Consider the following 18,471-nt stretch of genomic DNA (forward strand, 5'->3'; position numbering starts at 1 on the left):
TGGCAAAAATTATCGGCCGTCCACATGTAAGGCTCATATTATTGTACGCCTTTGGATCTCTTCATCTATGGCCTCCTTTTTGCATGCCAAAAATGAGAGAGAGAGAGAGAGAGAGAGAGAGAGAGAGAGGTGACCCGCCTTTGAGACACATCATGGCATGCCAAGAGCAACAACAAGCCTCTTTTTTAATGAAAACATTTTATATTTCTGGTACACGTGGCGAAAGGGAAGAGCTATGCTACTGGCTAACAGAACGTTCTGCCGCTGCGGCTTCATTCTAACGTTAGCAAGCAATGCTAATGTTTCTAACGAGAAGGTAGTCGATTTAGGCTTCAAGCTGGCCGTGACTCACGAGCTTCGGCCTGGAGATATTGTGATGAAACAATGGGACTCTCACACTATCTGCGGAAAGCCATAGCCTCCTTCCTACGGCCATGGATTTTGCAGAAAGACCTTCTTGAACCTCTCCTGCTACATATTCACCTTTCGCAAATAATTTTGGAGCTTCAGTTCCTTGAGCTCGATTGTGCTTTCATCAACGGTTCCTTGCTGTCCACCAGCCCTTTCGTGCTGGGCCATGCACATTTGGATCATGCCAAGCTCACCATATCCTTCTTTCGGTCTCCTGGAATTTCTCTCAGCGTCCGGGGGCTGCATTTTATTTGTCATATCAGGTGCACCTCCGCAAACAGTAAACTCCACATTGTTTTCAATGTTAGCCAGGTAGAAAGTTCTATTCTGTTATTTGTTGTGTGTGGGGGGAAACTCCTCTCTCTCTCTCTCTCTCTCTCTCTCTCTCTCTCTCTCTCTCTCTACTTGATCGGAGCTCGCTCCAGTCCACTGTATGTGGTGTCAGTATCACATTTCGACTGTCTTGGGTGGCTCCTGCCTTCTGCCTTTTGAGTGCTGGGCACCACAGTTTTTGGTGGAGGAGTTCGACTGCCAGTAAAGAATACCCGGTTCCGGTTATCCTCTCCTTTTCCCATTTTTCCATTACCATGAACCCCTTCTTGCTTGGTCTAGCTTCTCGCTGGAGTTTGAGGATTTGGGGATCTCGTCACATGCTTTGGCTCCCCGTGCGTTTTGGTTTATGTTCTAGTGGCGGGACTATGGGTTGGGTAGGTCAAGTTACCCGAATGTATCGAGAATCCCGCTTAGCATGTCCCATCAGTTGTTGTATGGACTCGGACTCGGACTTTTGTTCAAGGCAGTAATCTCGGATCTCTTTAGGGAGTCCGCAGCAGAACCGCTTAATCTGCTCTTTGAAAGTGACCTTCTTAAACGTAGAGGTTAATAGAAAAGAATCCCAAAATCTCTCACAATATGCATCCAAAAGTGTCACCCTTGGTCATCCAAAGATGGTTCCAAGCGGTTCTCACATCTCATTCGTACTCCTAGGTCAACCAAGAAGAAATAAAGAGCCGTTTGAACTTTAACCACTTGGTCGGGGCTTCTCTCCTCACAAGAAGAGTGGACCACTGGGTTCGTGCATTTCCCTTCAAGAACGATGTTGCTCTCTTGATCTTGGAGTGCTCTGAATAGTGCCCTCCAGAGAGTGCTATATCAAACTGCTGAATGAAAGCCAAAGCCTTGGGAGCATCTCGGAATCTAAAAAAAGATTTAAATTTCACTAACAGTTTACCCTCTTTAAATTCCTTACTGGTTGGCTGGGCGCGCTAAGTGGCCAAAAACATGGCAATTGAGGCACTTATCCGTCTACTGATGAAGTTTTGACACAAAGGACCGGACAGAACTCGACAAACGACAATAAATAGAAGAAAAACTTCTAAAAAAAGAAGGATGCACAACCACGATTGACTTCGGAACAGAGAGCTGACTATCTCAAAGAGGGGAAGTGTTTTGGTTGCGGGAACATGGATACATCTCCGCAAAGTGCCCCAAAAGGCACAGCGAGGACAACAAGAAGAAAGGCCAGAGAGTTCCAGGGTAGCAGAAGAATGTGGCAGAAAAGGCAAGATGAAAGCAGGATTGGTACCGGATTGCATGGAGACCTACCCGAGTCAGATGGACGAAAATACGGAACTTTGCCGCGCATGGGGCAAAGTCAAAGATAAAGAAGCTCTCATTTTCTTTGATGGAGGAGCCAAGGCAAACTTCATTTGACCTGAATTGGCGGCTCGACTCGAAATTCTACCCTATAGGACGGGGCAATAGGTGGAGGCAGTTCTAGCGGCGCCCGGACGGGATGTTTCCATTACACCTGTCATTGGCAAACTTCGTTTGTATTGTTAGGGGTATTTAGGCACGAGGACTTTTACATCATGCCTTTGGAAGGATGTGACGTCCTCCTAGGATTCCCTTGGTACCACAAGAACAACGTCGTGGTTGACTTTTGGGCGAAGAAAGCGACTTTGACCAATGAGAAGGGCAGGAAAATTGTACTTGATGTAAAATTGAAGGGCGAGTCCGTCCCTATTGTATTGGCTTCGGCCATTTCAAAATTAATGAAATCCAATCTTTTTGTTTACTCCATTTATTTGAAAGAATTGAATGATGAACAACGAACGAACATGTCTGAATTGGATAAAGAACGACAAGATTTTTTGTACACACATGTTGACTGTATCTCAGAAGGCCTACCAAGCGAGTTACCTCCATCTCGTCCAGGCGATTTACCTCCCTCTCGTCCTGAGGACCACACTATTGATTTGATCCCTGGAAGCACACCACCGAACCGGCCACCTTACCATGGTAGCCGAGCCCAACAGAATGAAGAAACCATGAACCAAGTGAAAGACCGTTATGAAAAGGGTCTCATCCAGCCTGGTACATCACCTTACTGTTCTCCGGTTCATAGTGGTCTTGTACGGTCCCGTACGTTTTGTACATGTACGATGATGTGCGGTACTAAACGAACTAAAAAATATTAAGATGTACGATGACGTTACGTACGTTCAAAATAAAAAAACAAAGAATTCTTACGTCTAAGGCTTAGGCCCTTGGGTTTAAACTTTACACTTAAAGAAACTTGACGTTATGAGATCTTCAATGGGAGCTTGAGAGGGAGAGACCCAATGGAGAGAAGATGGAGAGGCAAGACTCTAGTCTCTAGAGCTTGTCACTTGAGAGCTAGAACATGGAAGCATTGAGCAGTGAGAGCATTGAGAGCTTGAGAGCAATGAGCATTGAGAGCTTGGAAGTGTTGGAGAACAAGATGGAGAGGCATTGATAGGAAGAGGCTAGAGCATGAGAGAGAGAGAGAGCATGGATGATGACTCTTGATGAGAGTGGGAGAGCGTAGGGGAGAGGGAGAGCATAAGAAAAGTGGAGCCCTAGCACATAGAATCCAATGTTTGAATGTGGCTTAAGTGCTTGAATTGGCACTCCAAAACGGCCCCAAAAGTTGCCCTCAATGGCCTTCAGTCAACAGTCAAGAGCTACCAATGGCTATAAACAGCCATTTAAAATTTTTTGGGGCTGCTCAATATAATCCACTCACAATTGTGAGTTTTGCTTTAAAAAAAAAAAAAAAAAAAAACGTACAAAACGAATGGGACGGTACGGGACCCGCAGTATGGAACGAGACGTTCCGTACGCCGTACGAAAACTACCCTTCTCCGGTTTTGCTAGTACTAAAGAAAGACGGATCTTGGAAAATGTGCATTGATTATAGAGCTCTCAATAAAATCACCACCAAGAACATATTCCCGATTCCAAGGATCGATGATATTCTTGAAAGACTTTAGGAAGCCTCTTGTTTTAGCAGAATTGATTTGAAAAGCGGATACGGGAGATGTCTATAAGACAATCTTTCGGACAAGTTTTGGTTTATACGAATTTTTGGTGATGCTCTTTGGACACAAATGCTCCAGCAACTTTCAATCGAATGATGGATAGGATTTTTTGAGAGTATCGGTCTTTTGTTGGCACTTTCTTTGACGACATTATAGTTTTCTCCAAGAATGAGCAGAGCACCGACACCATCTGCTATAGGTCTTTCAGGCATTGCACGATCATAGATTGGTTATTACTGCCAAAAAGAGCGAGTTTTTCTTGCCGGAGATACATTGCTTGGGACACATTGTCTCAGTAGCAGGAGTACAGATGGACCCAACCAAAATTGAGACTATCCGCGATTGGCCTGACTTGAAGAATGTTCATGAAGTTCAAAGCTTTTTGGGCTTGCTCTTATTATCGGCGGTTCATTCGGAAGTTTGCAGAGATAGCTTCATCTTTGCACCTATTGACTTAGAAAGGAGTCTCTTTCTTGTGGGGACCGACAGAGGTGACCGCTTTTCAGACACTTAAGGAAAAATTGACTACTGGACCAGTGTTGGCTTTGCCAAATTTGCAAAAGCCGTTCGAAGTTTATTGTGATGCTTGTGGTCGTAGTCTTGGAGCGGTCTTGATGCAAGAAGGCCATGTGATTGCTTATGAAAACAAAATGTTTTCAAGGCCAGAACTAGTAGCATAGATCTATGAGAAAGAGCTATCGGTAGTGATTTATGCTCTTACACAAAAGAGACACTATTTATTCGGAGCCGATCTCACAGTTTTTACAGATCATCAGAGTCTACGCTACTTCTTGTCACAGAAGTAGCTTTCGGAAAAGTGGGCTAACATCTTGTCACAATTTCACTTCTAGGGACATGAAAATTTAGTGGCAGATGCATTGTCTCGGAAGCCCCTAGTCTCGGCTATTTCCGTGATTCATCACAGAAGCTTTGAGGATACGATTGACCAATACGCCACAGATCTCGATTTCACGGACATTTTTACTCGAATACAGAATGGGGAGACAATTCCAAGGTATTCGATACGGGATGGCTACTTGATGAAGAAAATGATGTTGTGTCTTACACAGCCTTTGAGGGAAAAGGTCTTGCTAGAGTGCCATTGTCTACCTTTTACGCGTCACCGCGGCATCGATACCACCTTGAAGGGTGTGGAGCGTTACTTCTATTGGCCGAGACGGATTTCCGGATTTTATGCTGTTGCATGTTGACGTGACAGTTGTATGGATTTCCATGCTCAACGCACTGAATTGCTTTTTGGAGGCCAAGTGCTTTTGAGTTCGAAGCTTTTCATGTAAACTGCTTTTCATAGGCCAAGGGCCTTTAAATATGTGCAGAGGGGTTAGTCTCTTGCTCGCTTCATTGTGAAGGTGCAGAGCGCAAATACTGGCATTGTACGGAGTTCAAGTAATATAAAGAAATACTGAAAGGGACGCCAAGGTTTGGGGCTAGTGCTCTCTCGGGGTGGAATTCCGCCACTCCCCGTCTCCTATCGTGCATCTCTTTCTGTTTAGTGTAATTTGAAGTGCTTATCGTTGTTCAGTTTGTTCTTTTCCGCTGGCATGTGGTGCCAATCTCGTGACGGAGACTTCTACTGTGGTTATGTTGCCGAAATCGGGTTAGAGTAGGGGAATTTCAACCTCTTAAAAGTGGGACAGCTTGTAGAAGTTTATAGGTTTTTCTCAAATAATAAGAAAAAAGAAATACCGAAAGGGGCGCCAGTCTTTGGGGACAACAGGGTGTCATCTGCTTGGAAGCACTCTTAGGTGCCAAGCTGTGCTTTGTTTGAAGTGTTACTTTGAGTCACAGGTTTATTCGTAAAGTTTATAAAGTGAAGATTCGGGTGAAAGCTAAAGTCTATTGCCCTACGGGCTGGTTTCAGAGTCTCCATTGGGATCAGACTCTCGACATATACCATCAACTCCATTCACAATTCAGTGGTATTGTAGGTGTATATAGATGCCAATGTTGTTTGTAATTGGTTGTATACTAGTTCACCCCCAAAGAGAGGGCAATCTAGGTTTCCCTATAGCCTACGTTAGCCAACAATAGAATCAAGAATTGCACAACGACAAAAAGGAAAGGGATCTCTATAGTTTATTGTACTTGGTCCGAAATCCCTGTCTGAAGAGTATAGCCACCCCTCTTGACCCTAATGTGGTGTGCTAGCGGGTGCTCTCTTGATGTGAGGACTCCCACTGAAAGCCCTAAATCTTTGGTAGACTCTGCTCTCATGTGTCTCTGTCAGAAGAATGATGTCCCGTCCTCTCATCACCTCCTCAAGTCTCACTGGGTGTGTCCATAGATCTCCGCTGCCGTTCCAAACCTTGAGGTGGATCTTTTGATGTGTCCCATAGGCCGCGAGTCCCTATGTGATGGTCTTGCCATCATTGATGACCCTACCATCTGAGTATACCGCCTTCTTCTCTTCTTTACGGGCTTTCTTGACTCTAGGCATGCATGGTCGGCGGTGGTCCTGTTGCATCTTGGTGAGGTCGTCGTCAAGGTAGATAGGGGGCCCCTTGAGCGCTCTCAGGATAACCCTCTTTCGGATAAAGGATGTTGGAGACTCCTCAGAGGTGAATTGGAGGATGAGGGCTCTTTTTTGTGGATCTTTGCCGCCTCTCCAAGCTTTGGAGAAGGGTGGCTCCTCGTCTTCTTTGTACCCGAGTTTCATGCATAGGGCTTTCCCATCACTCTCGGGTGTGGACCCCTCCTCTTCTTTGATGCCAATTGCTCATACATTGAGGCGGCGGGCATGTCGCATCTTCTCTTCCTCATTGGTTGTGTCTGATAAACGCTTCATCTATTTGGGCTTCCGCTTTCGCTTCCTTTTTGATGTTCTTCTTGACTACTTCAACCCATCCTTCCTTGGTAGCCTCCAATTTGTCGTCGATGCTTGCCATGAGAGCTTTGGTGATCTCCTCTTTGAGGGCTTCCTTGGCTTCCGCTTTGATCTCTCCTTCTTCGAGAGTGAGGGATGCGATAGAAGCATGGAGGAGGTCGATTTGCTCCTTAAGCTTTTTCTTTTCTTTCTTCCATTCTTCTTTCTCCTTCTCTCTCTTCTCCTCCCACTTCTCCTTCTCCTTCTTCCATGCTTCCTTCTCCTTGGTCAAGCCTTCGACCTCTTTCTCTAGCTTGTATAGCCGATTAGTGAAGCCATCGAGGGTATCCGGCTTGTTCATCTCCGGCGGCTTGATCATCTCTTCCTTCGAGGCGTTCCTTGGCATGTCCGCACTCTTTGTGAGGGGGGGGGGGGGGGTGTTCAATGTGGTATGCTTATGAGGAGAAATGAAATGTTATATTAAACGTCTTCAAAAGGCCAAAATGATCTATGAGACCAAACTGATACAATCTTGGTGGATCTAATACAGTGTCTAGGTACAAAAATAAAATGAAGTAAAGTGAAAAACTGAAATCTTAACTGCTAGATGTGAACTAAGTAGCTAGCTTGAAGTGTGTAGGATATGAATAGGGGTGTGAAAGTAGTGACTAGGGGACTAATACAACACAATGTGGGTGTACGTGTGGGAATATAATGGGTGAGAGCTGATACAAGATGGACAGGGTGTACAATCCTCAAAAGAGCTAAATCATAGGAGATCCATCATCGATCGTTGGCGGATCTCATCAATCTTCTTTATGGTCAATAGTCGGACTGGGCGTCGTGCAGGCCAAAGTGATCTGAATCCTCTGATACAGCCTCCGTCGACGCTGTGTAGTCCTCCGCAGTCGTGGGCGTGTGGATCTCCCTAGCTCGGTCGCTCGATCGATCAAGAGGAGAATGTGATCAAAGGCAATTTGTCCATGCTGAACCCATGTACCTGAAACCATGATGTCATCTCCTCATACCAGCATGTTGTGTCTCCCTGCAAAGCTAACTGTCGAGAGGACTCTTAAGTGCTAGGTGGGCGTATCTGTCTCTGGGGAGGTCCCATAGGCTATAAAGGAGACTGATTTGGTAAGCGCCTCAACTCCTATTGGGGGGGCAGCTAGCTCTGCTCGAATAATGTCATGTGGTACTGAAGCCTTGGCTCTAATAATCTGCGAGATCATAGAGACGAGAGGTTTCTCCATGTCTCCCCATCCATCAGTGCGACCCAACCTCCCATGATGGTCCAATGAAGGCCCCCATATTTGAACTCCATAGAGCGATGGGGAAGCCACCAAAGTGTAAAAAAGCGAGAGCTTTGTCCGAGGCTCCTGAAACTGAATATGTGAACACATCCTTTCCAATCCACCCAATGCTGCATGTGCTCTGGTTAGTCTAGTGCTTGCTGCTCTCCTCAATGAAAATGCTGGTCCACGAAAGACCACCCCAAGGTAGGTGTATACTCCACTGTCTCATGGCCGTATGTGAATGTGGGTGCTGATCTCCTGGTCCACTGTGGGGTGGTCTTAAAACACCATAACCTGGTTTTACCAAGGTAACCACTGCTGTGAGCAAACCTATGCAAAGCATCCAAGTGACGTTGCATCCCGTCCGGAGAGTTGGAGATCAACACACTATCATCAGCATATAACAATAATGGAATCCATGTCCCGGCCAACTGTGCACCTCTCACCCTCTCTCTCAATATAGTCAGAAACCTCATCCACATACATGCCAAATAGAGTAGGAGAGAGCGGCAGGCGTGCTTCACCCCGATAGTGGAGTGAACTACTGTAGATAACCCCTCTGGAGTGCATACATGCCCCACTACTGACCTGTATAATGCCATAATCCCCCAAATCAGCTTTGTGGGTACTCCTATCTCCTGTAGTCTGCGCATCAGTCTAGCTCTGGGCACTGTGTCAAATGCTTTGCGAAAGTCCACAAAACTACAATAGATTTGTCTCCCATGTGATCTGCCCTCGTCAATAATGGCTCTGAGTGTGAGAATGTGGTCAAGGGTAGAAAAACCTCTCCTGAACCCTGCCTGCCCGGCTGGCCGCATACCCTCTCTCTCTGCCCATCTACTTAGCTGTTGCTCAAGAATGGATGCGTACAACCGTGCCAATGTGTGTCCAATCATTATAGTGCGATAATTCCCAAGCTCCATAGGGTCTCTTCGAGGCGTTCTTCGGCATGTCGGCACTTTGGGGGGGGGGGGGGGGGGGGGGGGGGGGGGGGGGGGGGGGGGAAGGGTTTCAATGTGGTGTGCTCATGAGGGGAGAGAGAGAGAGAGAGAGAGTGAGAGAGAGTGAGAGAGTGAATGTATTGTGTGAGAGAGAGATGAAATGAAATGTTATATTAACATCTTCAAAAGGCCAAAGTGACCTATGAGACCAGAAAGTTACAATGTGGTGGATCTGATACAAAGTCTTGAGTAACAAACTTAAAATAAAAAACTATACGCGAGAGAGAGAGAAAGAAAGAAGAAAGAAAGAAAGATTTTTAACGTCTATGTCAGGCCGAAAACGGCCTATGAGACAAATCAAATGTACATGGTGTGTATGTCATCCGTCTATCGGAAAGACAAATGAAACAAAACTGATACAAAACTGAACTTAATGTAGGTAGTGGGGTATCTGAGGAGGGATGGAGCTCTATCTCTAGGGGTATATGCATGCCTATATGCTCAAGGTAGTACAATCATGAGAATGCATCAAGCTATCTAGCTCCATCCTGTACTAATGGGGGGATGTAAGATGTGGTACATGGGCGGGTCTGGTGCCAAGGCTACCCGGATGAAAGCTGTCGGGTCGGCCCTCATCTGGGCCACTCGCTCCTCAGTGGCACGGCGCTCCCGGGCTCGGATCTCCTCGATCTGTCGGTGGTGGGAGCTCGCGCCCCTGTAGCCTGTGACTCGTGGTCGTCGTCTAGCTCGGCTCACCTCCGCCTGTGGGAGTGTCACTCCCCTCTGAGTGTCTGGTGAGGGAGGGGCGGCAATCCTCTGAAAGAAGTCTGTGAGTTGCGACTGTCTCCCCTCTGTCTGTGTAGCTGGTCTGAGTAACAAAATAGAAAATACTATGGAATCCTAAGCTGCTAGATGTGAACTAAGCAGCTAGCTGGGATTGTGTAGGATAGGGGGGGGGGTTGAAGCAAATGGGAAACTAATACAACACAATGTGGTGTATCCTCAAAAAGAGTTAAATCACAGGAGATCTAGCATCGGTCGCAGGTGGATCTCATCAATCTCCTCCATGGTCAGTAGTTTGACCGGGCGTCGTGAAATGAAATGATATATTAACGTTTACAGAAGGCCAAAGTGACCTATGAGACCAAAAAAGTTACAAGTGGTGAATCTACTACAATGTCTGAGTACGATTGTAGCCCTAATCGCAGCCTGAACTGAATGCAGCCTGCAGAAATCCTAATCGCTGCCCCTGCTTGCTGCAGAAACCCTAAACGCTACCCCCCTCTTGCTGCAGAAACCCTAACGCAGCCTGTTGAAACTCTAAATGCAGCATTAATCGCAGCCCTAACCTGAACGCAGCCTGCAGAAAACCTAATCGCTGCCCCCGCTTGCTGCAGAAACCCTAAACGTTGCCCCCCTTAGAGAGAGAAATGAAATGAAATGTTATATTAACGTCTTCAAAAGGCCAAAATGACCTATGACACCAATCTGTTACAAAATGGTGAATCTAATACCATGTCTGGGTACAAAAGGGTGAATCTGGGCTTATCCTGGATTCATCCAGGTATATATTTTTAGTCGTATAGCGGACATGCAAACTTCACATTGTGAAGTTTTCGTCCGAGTTATGACCAGTTGATATTGTGCTAATTCTTTCTATCTTTTGTGGTGCGTATGCCCTATCAACTACCTCATTTTTGTGCTAATTTTTTCAATTTAATGCTTCTTTAGTGCTAAGCTTCATGATGGCTGAGTCTGCCCTTGATCTCCAGAGTCATGACAGAAACTCAGTACGCTGAACTTTGTGTTGATGTATGCTCATGTGTGTGTGTGTGTGTGTGTGTGTGTGTGTGGTGTGTGTGGTGTTTGGGAGCATATGTTAGTACCTAGTTCTACACCCACTATTGGACACTGACGACGTTAGTGGGGACGTCGTGGTATTTAGTCAAAACTATGCATGATGGAGCTGATGGTTATATTGTCTTGTGGGTGACTACCATGGGTCTATACCTTGCACTTTCCTTTAAGGGTGAATCTGGGCTTATCCTGGATTCATCCAGGTATATATACTACTACAAGAATCCATCCTCATCTGCACTCTGGATGTCGAGAGATTATGGCTCGAACTCCTCTGTTGTAGTCTCCATCGATGCGGTGTAGCCCCTCTCCTCAATCGTGGCCGTCTGGATCTCCGTAGCTCCAGTGCTCGGTCGATGAGAGTGCCAGTAGTGGTCGAATGAGTGTGGGCTGAGCTCTGCAACGATGGCTGCTCCTCTGGATGTCCCATATCTAGCGAAAGGAAATCTGAGAGAGAGAGAAAGAAAGAAAGAAAGAAAGAAAGAAAGAAAGAAAGCTTTATTAACGTCTTCGAAAGGCCGAACTCGACCTATGAGACAATATCATATACATGTGTTGATGCTCTAGGCATCGGAAAATAAAAAAAGGGTACAAACTGAGATGAGCCTATACTATGCAAGAGGGTGTGGTAGGGTGGTGCATGTGGTGTACAATGTATAGTGTGGGTCCTCGTGTCGAGGTGTGCTGACGCATCATCAGGCTCAACTAGGGGCTGCAAGGTGATACCACCATGAGATGATAGGGAGGGTATCTAAAAACAAGCAACATATGTAGGGTAGAGAATGTGGTACATCGGTGGTGGCCTGCTCAGGTATCTCTGGAATGCTGGATCTCCTGGTGCGAGTACATGACTCTGCTCTAGATACTGATGGTGTAAGGTTAGTATCCTCGAGATCTCCCTCTGGTGACACCCATGTGTCTTGTATCCTGGGAGCCTCGGTCTCCGACGTGCCCTCTGAGACTCTGCCTGCAGAAGGGTAAGCCCTCTACTCCGTGTAGGTAGTGTGGGGGGGTCTGGTCCTGCTCGTCGGAAAAACTGTGTGATGGTAGTCTGTGTCCTGCTATCCTGACTCTGGCGTGGCTGTAACAACTGCTCTCGAACCTCTAAAGCCGCAACCAGGAACTGGCCAAACCTCCTCTGCTCTCGGCTTATCATATGTTGCTGTAATGAGTCTCCGAGAGAGAGAGAGAGAGAGAGAGAGAGAGAGAGAGAGAGAGAGAGAGAGAGAGAGAGAGAGAGAGAGAGAGAGAGAGAGATATTAACGTCTTGTCGAGGCCAAAGCTGACCTATAGGACAAATCAGAATACATCTTTGGTTACATTGTCTTCCATCATAGCAAAATGAAAATAAAATAAAACTACCTCAGTAGCTCAGAGCTCCATAGTCATGAGCTTACCATTACAACATGTATTACCCATGCTTTCTACATATAAACAAAAGAAAGATGTGCAATCAGGTTTCTTTAGTCTCCTATTCTTGAGGTGATTTGTTGACAAAGTCTCTAATGATGGCTCTTCCTCCTCTATAGACTGCCCACTTTCCCTTTTTCCTTGCTTCTCTTACTTTTTCTAGTTCTGCTGATCTGTTCTTTAGTTGGGTAGGTGTCAGCTCATCTGAGAGAGAGAGAGAGAGAGAGAGAGAGAGAGAGAGAGAGAGAGAGAGAGAGAGAGAGAGAGAGAGAGAGAGAGAGAGAGAGAAATGAAATGTTATATAACGTCTTCAAAAGGCCAAAATGACCTATAGGCTATGAGACCAGAGCGTTACAATGTGGTGAATTTGATACAAAGTCAGAGTAACAAAATGAAATGATAAAATGATAAAATGATAAAATAAAAGTACTATGGGATCCTAAACTGGTAGACGTGAACTAAGCAGCTAGCTAGGGTAGCTAAATCACAAGTCACAAGAGATCCAGCATCGGTCGCTCGCGGATCTCATCAATCTCCTGCATGGACAACAGTTTGACCGGGCGTCGTGCATGTCGGGCCAAAGTGATCCGAATCCTCTGTAGCCTTCGTTGATGCTGTGTAGTCGTCCGTAGTTGTGGGCGTCTCGGTCTCCCCAGCTCAGTCGCTCGATCGATCAGTGTGCCTCTGGTGTGAGGCGACAAGATCTGCTATGGTAGTAGCTCCTCTGGGTGTCCAGTTTCTGCTCTAAAGAAGTCTGTGATGTGTCTCTGAGATTGGCTAGCCTCTCCTCTCATCAGCCTCACCTCAACTACTAGTGGGGAGGCAACTAGCTCTGCTCGGATAATGGCACGTGGTATTGAAGCCTTGGCTCTAATGAGCCGCGAGATCACGGAGACCATAGGGTTCTCCATGTCCCCATCCATCAGTGTGACCTGTTCTCCCGTGATGATCCAATGAAGGCCCCCGTATCTCAGCTCCATAGAGCAATGCAGAAGCCACCAAAGTGTCAAAGAGCCAGAGCTTCGTCCGAGGCTCCTGAAACTGAACCTGTGAACACATCCTCTCCAGTCTCCCCAATGCCGAATGGGCTGTGGTCAATCTAGTCTCTGCTGCTCTCCTCAAAGAAAATGATGGTCCACTAAAAACCACTTCAAGGTAAGTGTAAGCATCTGTATATTCCACTGTCTCCTGGCCATATGTGAATGCGGGCGCTGACCTCTTGATCCATTGTGGGGTGGTATTAAATACCATGACCTTGGTTTTACCAAGGTTGACAGACAAGCCTCTCTCAATGGCAAACCTATGCAAAGCATCCAAGTGACATTGCATCCCTCCGGAGAGTCGGAGATCAGCACAATATCATTAGCATATAACAATATTGGAATCCATGTCCTTGCCATCGGTGCACCTCTATCACCATCTCTCTCAATGTAGTCAGAAACCTCATCCACATACATACCAAATAGAGTAGAGAGAGCGGGCAACCGTGCTTCACCCCAATAGTGGAGTGAACGGGCATAGATAGACCCTCTGAGGTGCGTACATGCCCTACTACTGATCTGTACAGTGCCATGATCCCTCAAATGAGCTCTGTGGGTACGCCCATCTCCTGTAATCTGCGCATCAATCTAGCTCTGGGTATTGTGTCAAGATATGGTCAAGAGTAGAAAAACCTCTCATGAACCCTGCCTGCCCAACAACACGCATTCCCTCCCTCTCTGCCCATCTACTCAGTTGCTGCTCAAGAATGGATTCGTACAACCGTGCCAATGTGTGTCCAATCATGATAGTGCGATAATTTCATGGCTCCATAGGGTCTCTTGACTTGAAGATAGGTACAATCGTAGATAGGCTCCAAGTATCAGGCAAGCCCTCACACATGGCACGGTTAAACATAACTGCTAGAAGCTCTGCTAGTAGATCTGTGGCATGCATGAAATGCTCAACAACTAAGCCATCATGATCATATGCTCTCCTAGTCCTCATCTTGTCAATGGCCTTCTTCACCATCTCAGCGGTGAAAAAAGCACATGTGTGCGGGCATGGATCGGGGGGGTCGGGAAGGGGCTGCTGTCTAGAAACTGTGTACAAAGATGATGTGTACTGACTCCAAGTCTCTGTAGAGGTAATGGCCGGGGGGGGGGGGGACTGCTCATAAAAGAGCCGCCATGCCTCACGCGAGTCCTGACTCAAGAATAGTTGGTATAGATTGTGCTCTAGTCGAGCCAAAAATGCCCTCTTCTTCCGCCACACTAGGCGTCGGAAGTCAATCTGTGACTGTCTGTGTGTGATGTCCCCCAAAAGCACTTCCCTCTCAAGTCTAGCTCTAGTCTGACGGCATTCCTCATCACACCAGCTGTTCTGAGGCATGCTCTTAGAACCACGTCTCTTCTCAGGCTGTGTGTGTGGGTATGCCTCTGCTGTTGCATCATGTAATGTCTGTGTCAATATAGTAGTAAGCTCCTCCAGAGGTCGCTCTGGCTCCTGAGTGGATAGTGAAACCGGCCCGTAGGGCGGTAGGCGTTGGCTTTCACCCGAAATTCTTTACTTTATACACACACAGAGAGCACTTTGCAAAGAGAACCTGCGACGGGAGTTAACACTTAAACACACACACGGCTCAGAAGCTAGAATGCTCCGAGCAGACGCCGACAACCTGTAGGCCCCAAAATTGGCGCCCCTTTCGGTATTTCTTTATTCTTTAGGAGGGTAAACTACAAGGTAAGGTCCTGGGAATCCTTCACATGTATCCACCTAGATACCATTTGATTTGGCCAAATTTCGGCAGCATAACAGCCCCAAAACTTGCGCGAAACCAATTCCCCTGCTGGAACTCGCTTGCACTGTCGTATACCCTCTGATTCCTGTCCAAAAACAGTAAATTCAGCACGCTGTATTTACTGGTTTTTGCCTTGTTTTCAGCCCCAAACAGTCCCCTAACTGTCCTCTGCCAGTGGGGCACGATTCCCAATGATCCTGGCGTCCGTATGGCTGAAAAACAGTAAATATACAGCGCATACACAGCGCTGATTTTGCCAGAGTTACCCGGAACGCGGAACGGGAACGGCGACGGGCCTCCCTGCGGAACGGGGGAACGGGAATGGGCTCGGAACGGGAACGGCGCGGAACGGCAGGCTAAAAAAACACCCAAATATTATTTTTTTTAGCGTTATGTGTTTGAATACAAGTAGTATTAGAGTCCTTTGACTCTAATACCCACAAAAAACACGATTCGAAGACCATTTAACCTTATTATGACTTGATTGGGATGTGAGGCGCCCAGAGTACATAGCCAGATGAACAACAATGAGCAAACACAATTTCCATAGTACATACACAATGCTCTCAAATAATTGCAAGAGTAGTAGTCAGAGATAACACTTTGGAATTAATTATGGCTAACATAGTAACAAGCCTCAAGGGCCGCCAGCGGCCAAGGTGCTACAAAAAAACCAAAGGGGGGCAAAGTTCAAACCAGACTTCAGTGACCATAATACCAAAAGACTGAAGGTGACAAATACCATAAAGATGCTAGTAGCTACAAATGGCAAAGAGGGCAAGGCTCAAGCAGCCATACAAAAAGGTAAGGATAAATGGCAAAGACTCAAGACTCAAGAGCCACTAGCCTGAGAGGCCTCCCAATCCGTAGTAGCGGGCTGTAAATCATGCACATCCTCCCATTCCTCATCATCAAGGTCTAGGTCCGGCTCGATCTCAGCCACAGATGAAGTACCTGGTGTTGGTGGATGTGCATCTCCATCCGCCTTAGAAGCCTCTTGCTCCATCTCCCACTGTGTAAAAGGATCTGTCTGTTTGTCTGTACTCTTGCAAAGCATTTTCAAATTTGCGCTGACGAAGACAAGATCATTAGCCTTCTCCACTCCAAGCCGATTCCTCTTCTTGGAAGCAATGTGGCTAAAGGTACTCCACAATTGCTCCAAGCATGAGGTACTAACTGACTGGCTGAGAATACGGATCACCAATCTCTGAAGCTCAGGGCCATCATAGCCATAGTCCTCCCACCAAAGCACTGAACCTATTTTCCTGCGATCAATCTGAGCATCTGGACTGCCAAATGACCCCCGCATCTCTCTGTACTGTCTCAACTGATCTCTGACAATGCGTCGCCCATCTCTGTCTAGAACCATCTTGTTTAAGATCTTTGTAAATTGGTTCATGACTTCCCTATCTGTCTCTTGCCCTGCACCTTGGAACTCTGGAGCCACCATGTACGCTGCCCCGTGTAAAGGAGAGGCATATGAATTCCACCTCGAGCTGCAAAGCGCATGGATCTCCTCATATCGCTCTGCGTTCGGCTCAAGCTGTGCAAGCTGCTCAATCATGCGGTCCATTGCCTCATAAATCTTGCCAATGCAAGGATCCATGCCATCCAGAACTCGAAGCAAATGAACCACCGGTTTTACCTGTGCATCTAGACTCTTGAGCTCCTTCCAGAACTCAAGATCCTCTACCTTATCCTTGCACAAAATCCCTGCAACTGTCTTTGCATAGGGGGAGGTGGTGAACTCATCACTGATGAAGACCTGTCGGACCGCATTTTGACATTCAGACAGCCTGCGTACAAGAAGAAAGTTGAATGCGAAGCGGGTATCTGAATACTTTAGAAGCACTTTGCCGCCCGACCTCTTGAGGTACTCACTCCGAACCAAGTTGTGATTGTTGATGAAAGTAACCCTCACCAGTGCCTGCTTTGAAGCAGCAGCTAGCTACCCCTGTTCCTGCTCAAGGAGGCTCTTGCCTCAGCACAAAAGCATGAACCCACACAACTGTACATCAGTCAAATGAGTAGCCCTCTTGTGGGGCATCACATAACTGCACGTAGGGGAGAGAGAGAGCAGTGTGTAGTGTGCAGGGCATCACTCCTAGCACCACACTGTACATGAGAGGGAAAGGAAGCATTCCATAGCTCTTAACCTGTGACCAATGCTGAAATGAGGCCTCTCCCAACTTAAAAATCAGCGCCCATTTTTCTGCAAGAGGAAAGTTCACGAAAATGTGACACTTGGCGCATTTTCAAGCATTTTCCCGTTTCGGGTTCGCCACTTAAAAATATCCCAACCGACGCGTCAGTTGACTTCGCGGCAGAGTTATAAAATGTTCCCCTAGTCATACCGGAGGTAATGACGCGAACACATTTCCCGGCCCAAAATAGTAGTTCCCTAAATTTTAGGAGATGCTTCCGTTGGGCTCCCACTGGTCTTCTGACCATCTATCCTCATTGGGACCGCATCCAAAAATGCAATGTGGCCCAACTGTCGGATACTTTTGTTGGTAGTCCCACCTTGACTTTACGCCTTAATTAAGTTCACTTCCTAGTATCCACCAACTTGCTAAGTGCGACGGGGGGACCTATATGATCTTGCTCTGAGCCTAGACATCCTCTTACCATACGAATTCCAGTGCCGACCACTTCCCGTCTGTGGGTGAATCTACCGTTCACATTGGCCATACAATGTCCGACCGTTTGCTACTTCAAAAAGAGGGTCTCAAAACAAATAAAATAAACCCCATTGGAAAGAAACCAACAACCAAGGTTAGCAGTTGCCACATCTCTGTGACATGGTTAATAACTGCCACGTCCTCGTGACAGATAGGCGTCTGTAAATCCCGTCTATGTATACAGAATCCATCTCTCGCGTGAAGGTGTAGCGAGTAGGGGCTGCTACTCGTGGAATGTGTGCTACACTGAACTGGAAAGAGATGGTGAGCGACACAATAGCATGATCCACTGCCACCCCCACAGGTGTGGCCCAACTACAAGCTTCTGGATACTAGAGATGAGGCTCGGCTGTGCCATGACATAATCTACCGTGCTGGCTCCATGTCTTTGTGGAAAGCATGTGAAGTACTTAGTTGCTGCTCAAGAATGGATTCGTACAACCGTGCCAATGTGTGTCCAATCATGATAGTGCGATAATTTCATGGCTCCATAGGGTCTCTTGACTTGAAGATAGGTACAATCGTAGATAGGCTCCAAGTATCAGGCAAGCCCTCACACATGGCACGGTTAAACATAACTGCTAGAAGCTCTGCTAGTAGATCTGTGGCATGCATGAAATGCTCAGCCACTAAGCCATCATGATCATATGCTCTCCTAGTCCTCATCCTGTCAATGGCCTTCTTCACCATCTCAGCCTTGAAAAAAGCACATGTGTGTGGGCATGGATCGGGGGGTCCGGGAAGGGGTTGCTGTCCAAAAACTGTGTACAAAGATGATGCGTACTGACTCCAGGTCTCTGTAGAGGTAATGGGGGGGGGGGGGGGGATTGCTCATAAAAGAGCCGCTATGCCTCACGCGAGTCCTGACTCAAGAATAGTTGGTATAGATTGTGCTCTAGTCGAGCCAAAAATGCCCTCTTCTTCCGCCG

The 18,471-nt window shown here is 46.8% G+C and overlaps 1 protein-coding gene across 2 annotated transcripts in view; it reads left to right on the forward strand.

The window, feature by feature from the left end:
* The first annotated feature begins 235 nt into the window (after positions 1 to 235).
* LOC147432665 (vacuolar protein sorting-associated protein, putative (DUF1162)) overlaps positions 236 to 18,471 on the forward strand; it is a 303,484-nt gene continuing 285,248 nt past the window's right edge. Inside the window, exons 1-2 of one of the 2 annotated variants that reach the window (XM_086492512.1) lie at positions 236 to 316; positions 448 to 674. In XM_086492512.1, the coding sequence (XP_086348638.1) occupies positions 236 to 316; positions 448 to 674 (308 nt within the window). Of the gene's footprint in view, positions 675 to 18,471 lie in introns of both variants that reach the window. The other variant, XR_015185566.1, reaches the window with a different exon arrangement.

This window comes from Adiantum capillus-veneris, chromosome 20 (assembly GCF_014529385.1).
Source record: "Adiantum capillus-veneris isolate H3 chromosome 20, ASM1452938v2, whole genome shotgun sequence".
In the NCBI taxonomy this organism is placed as follows: domain Eukaryota; kingdom Viridiplantae; phylum Streptophyta; class Polypodiopsida; order Polypodiales; family Pteridaceae; genus Adiantum; species Adiantum capillus-veneris.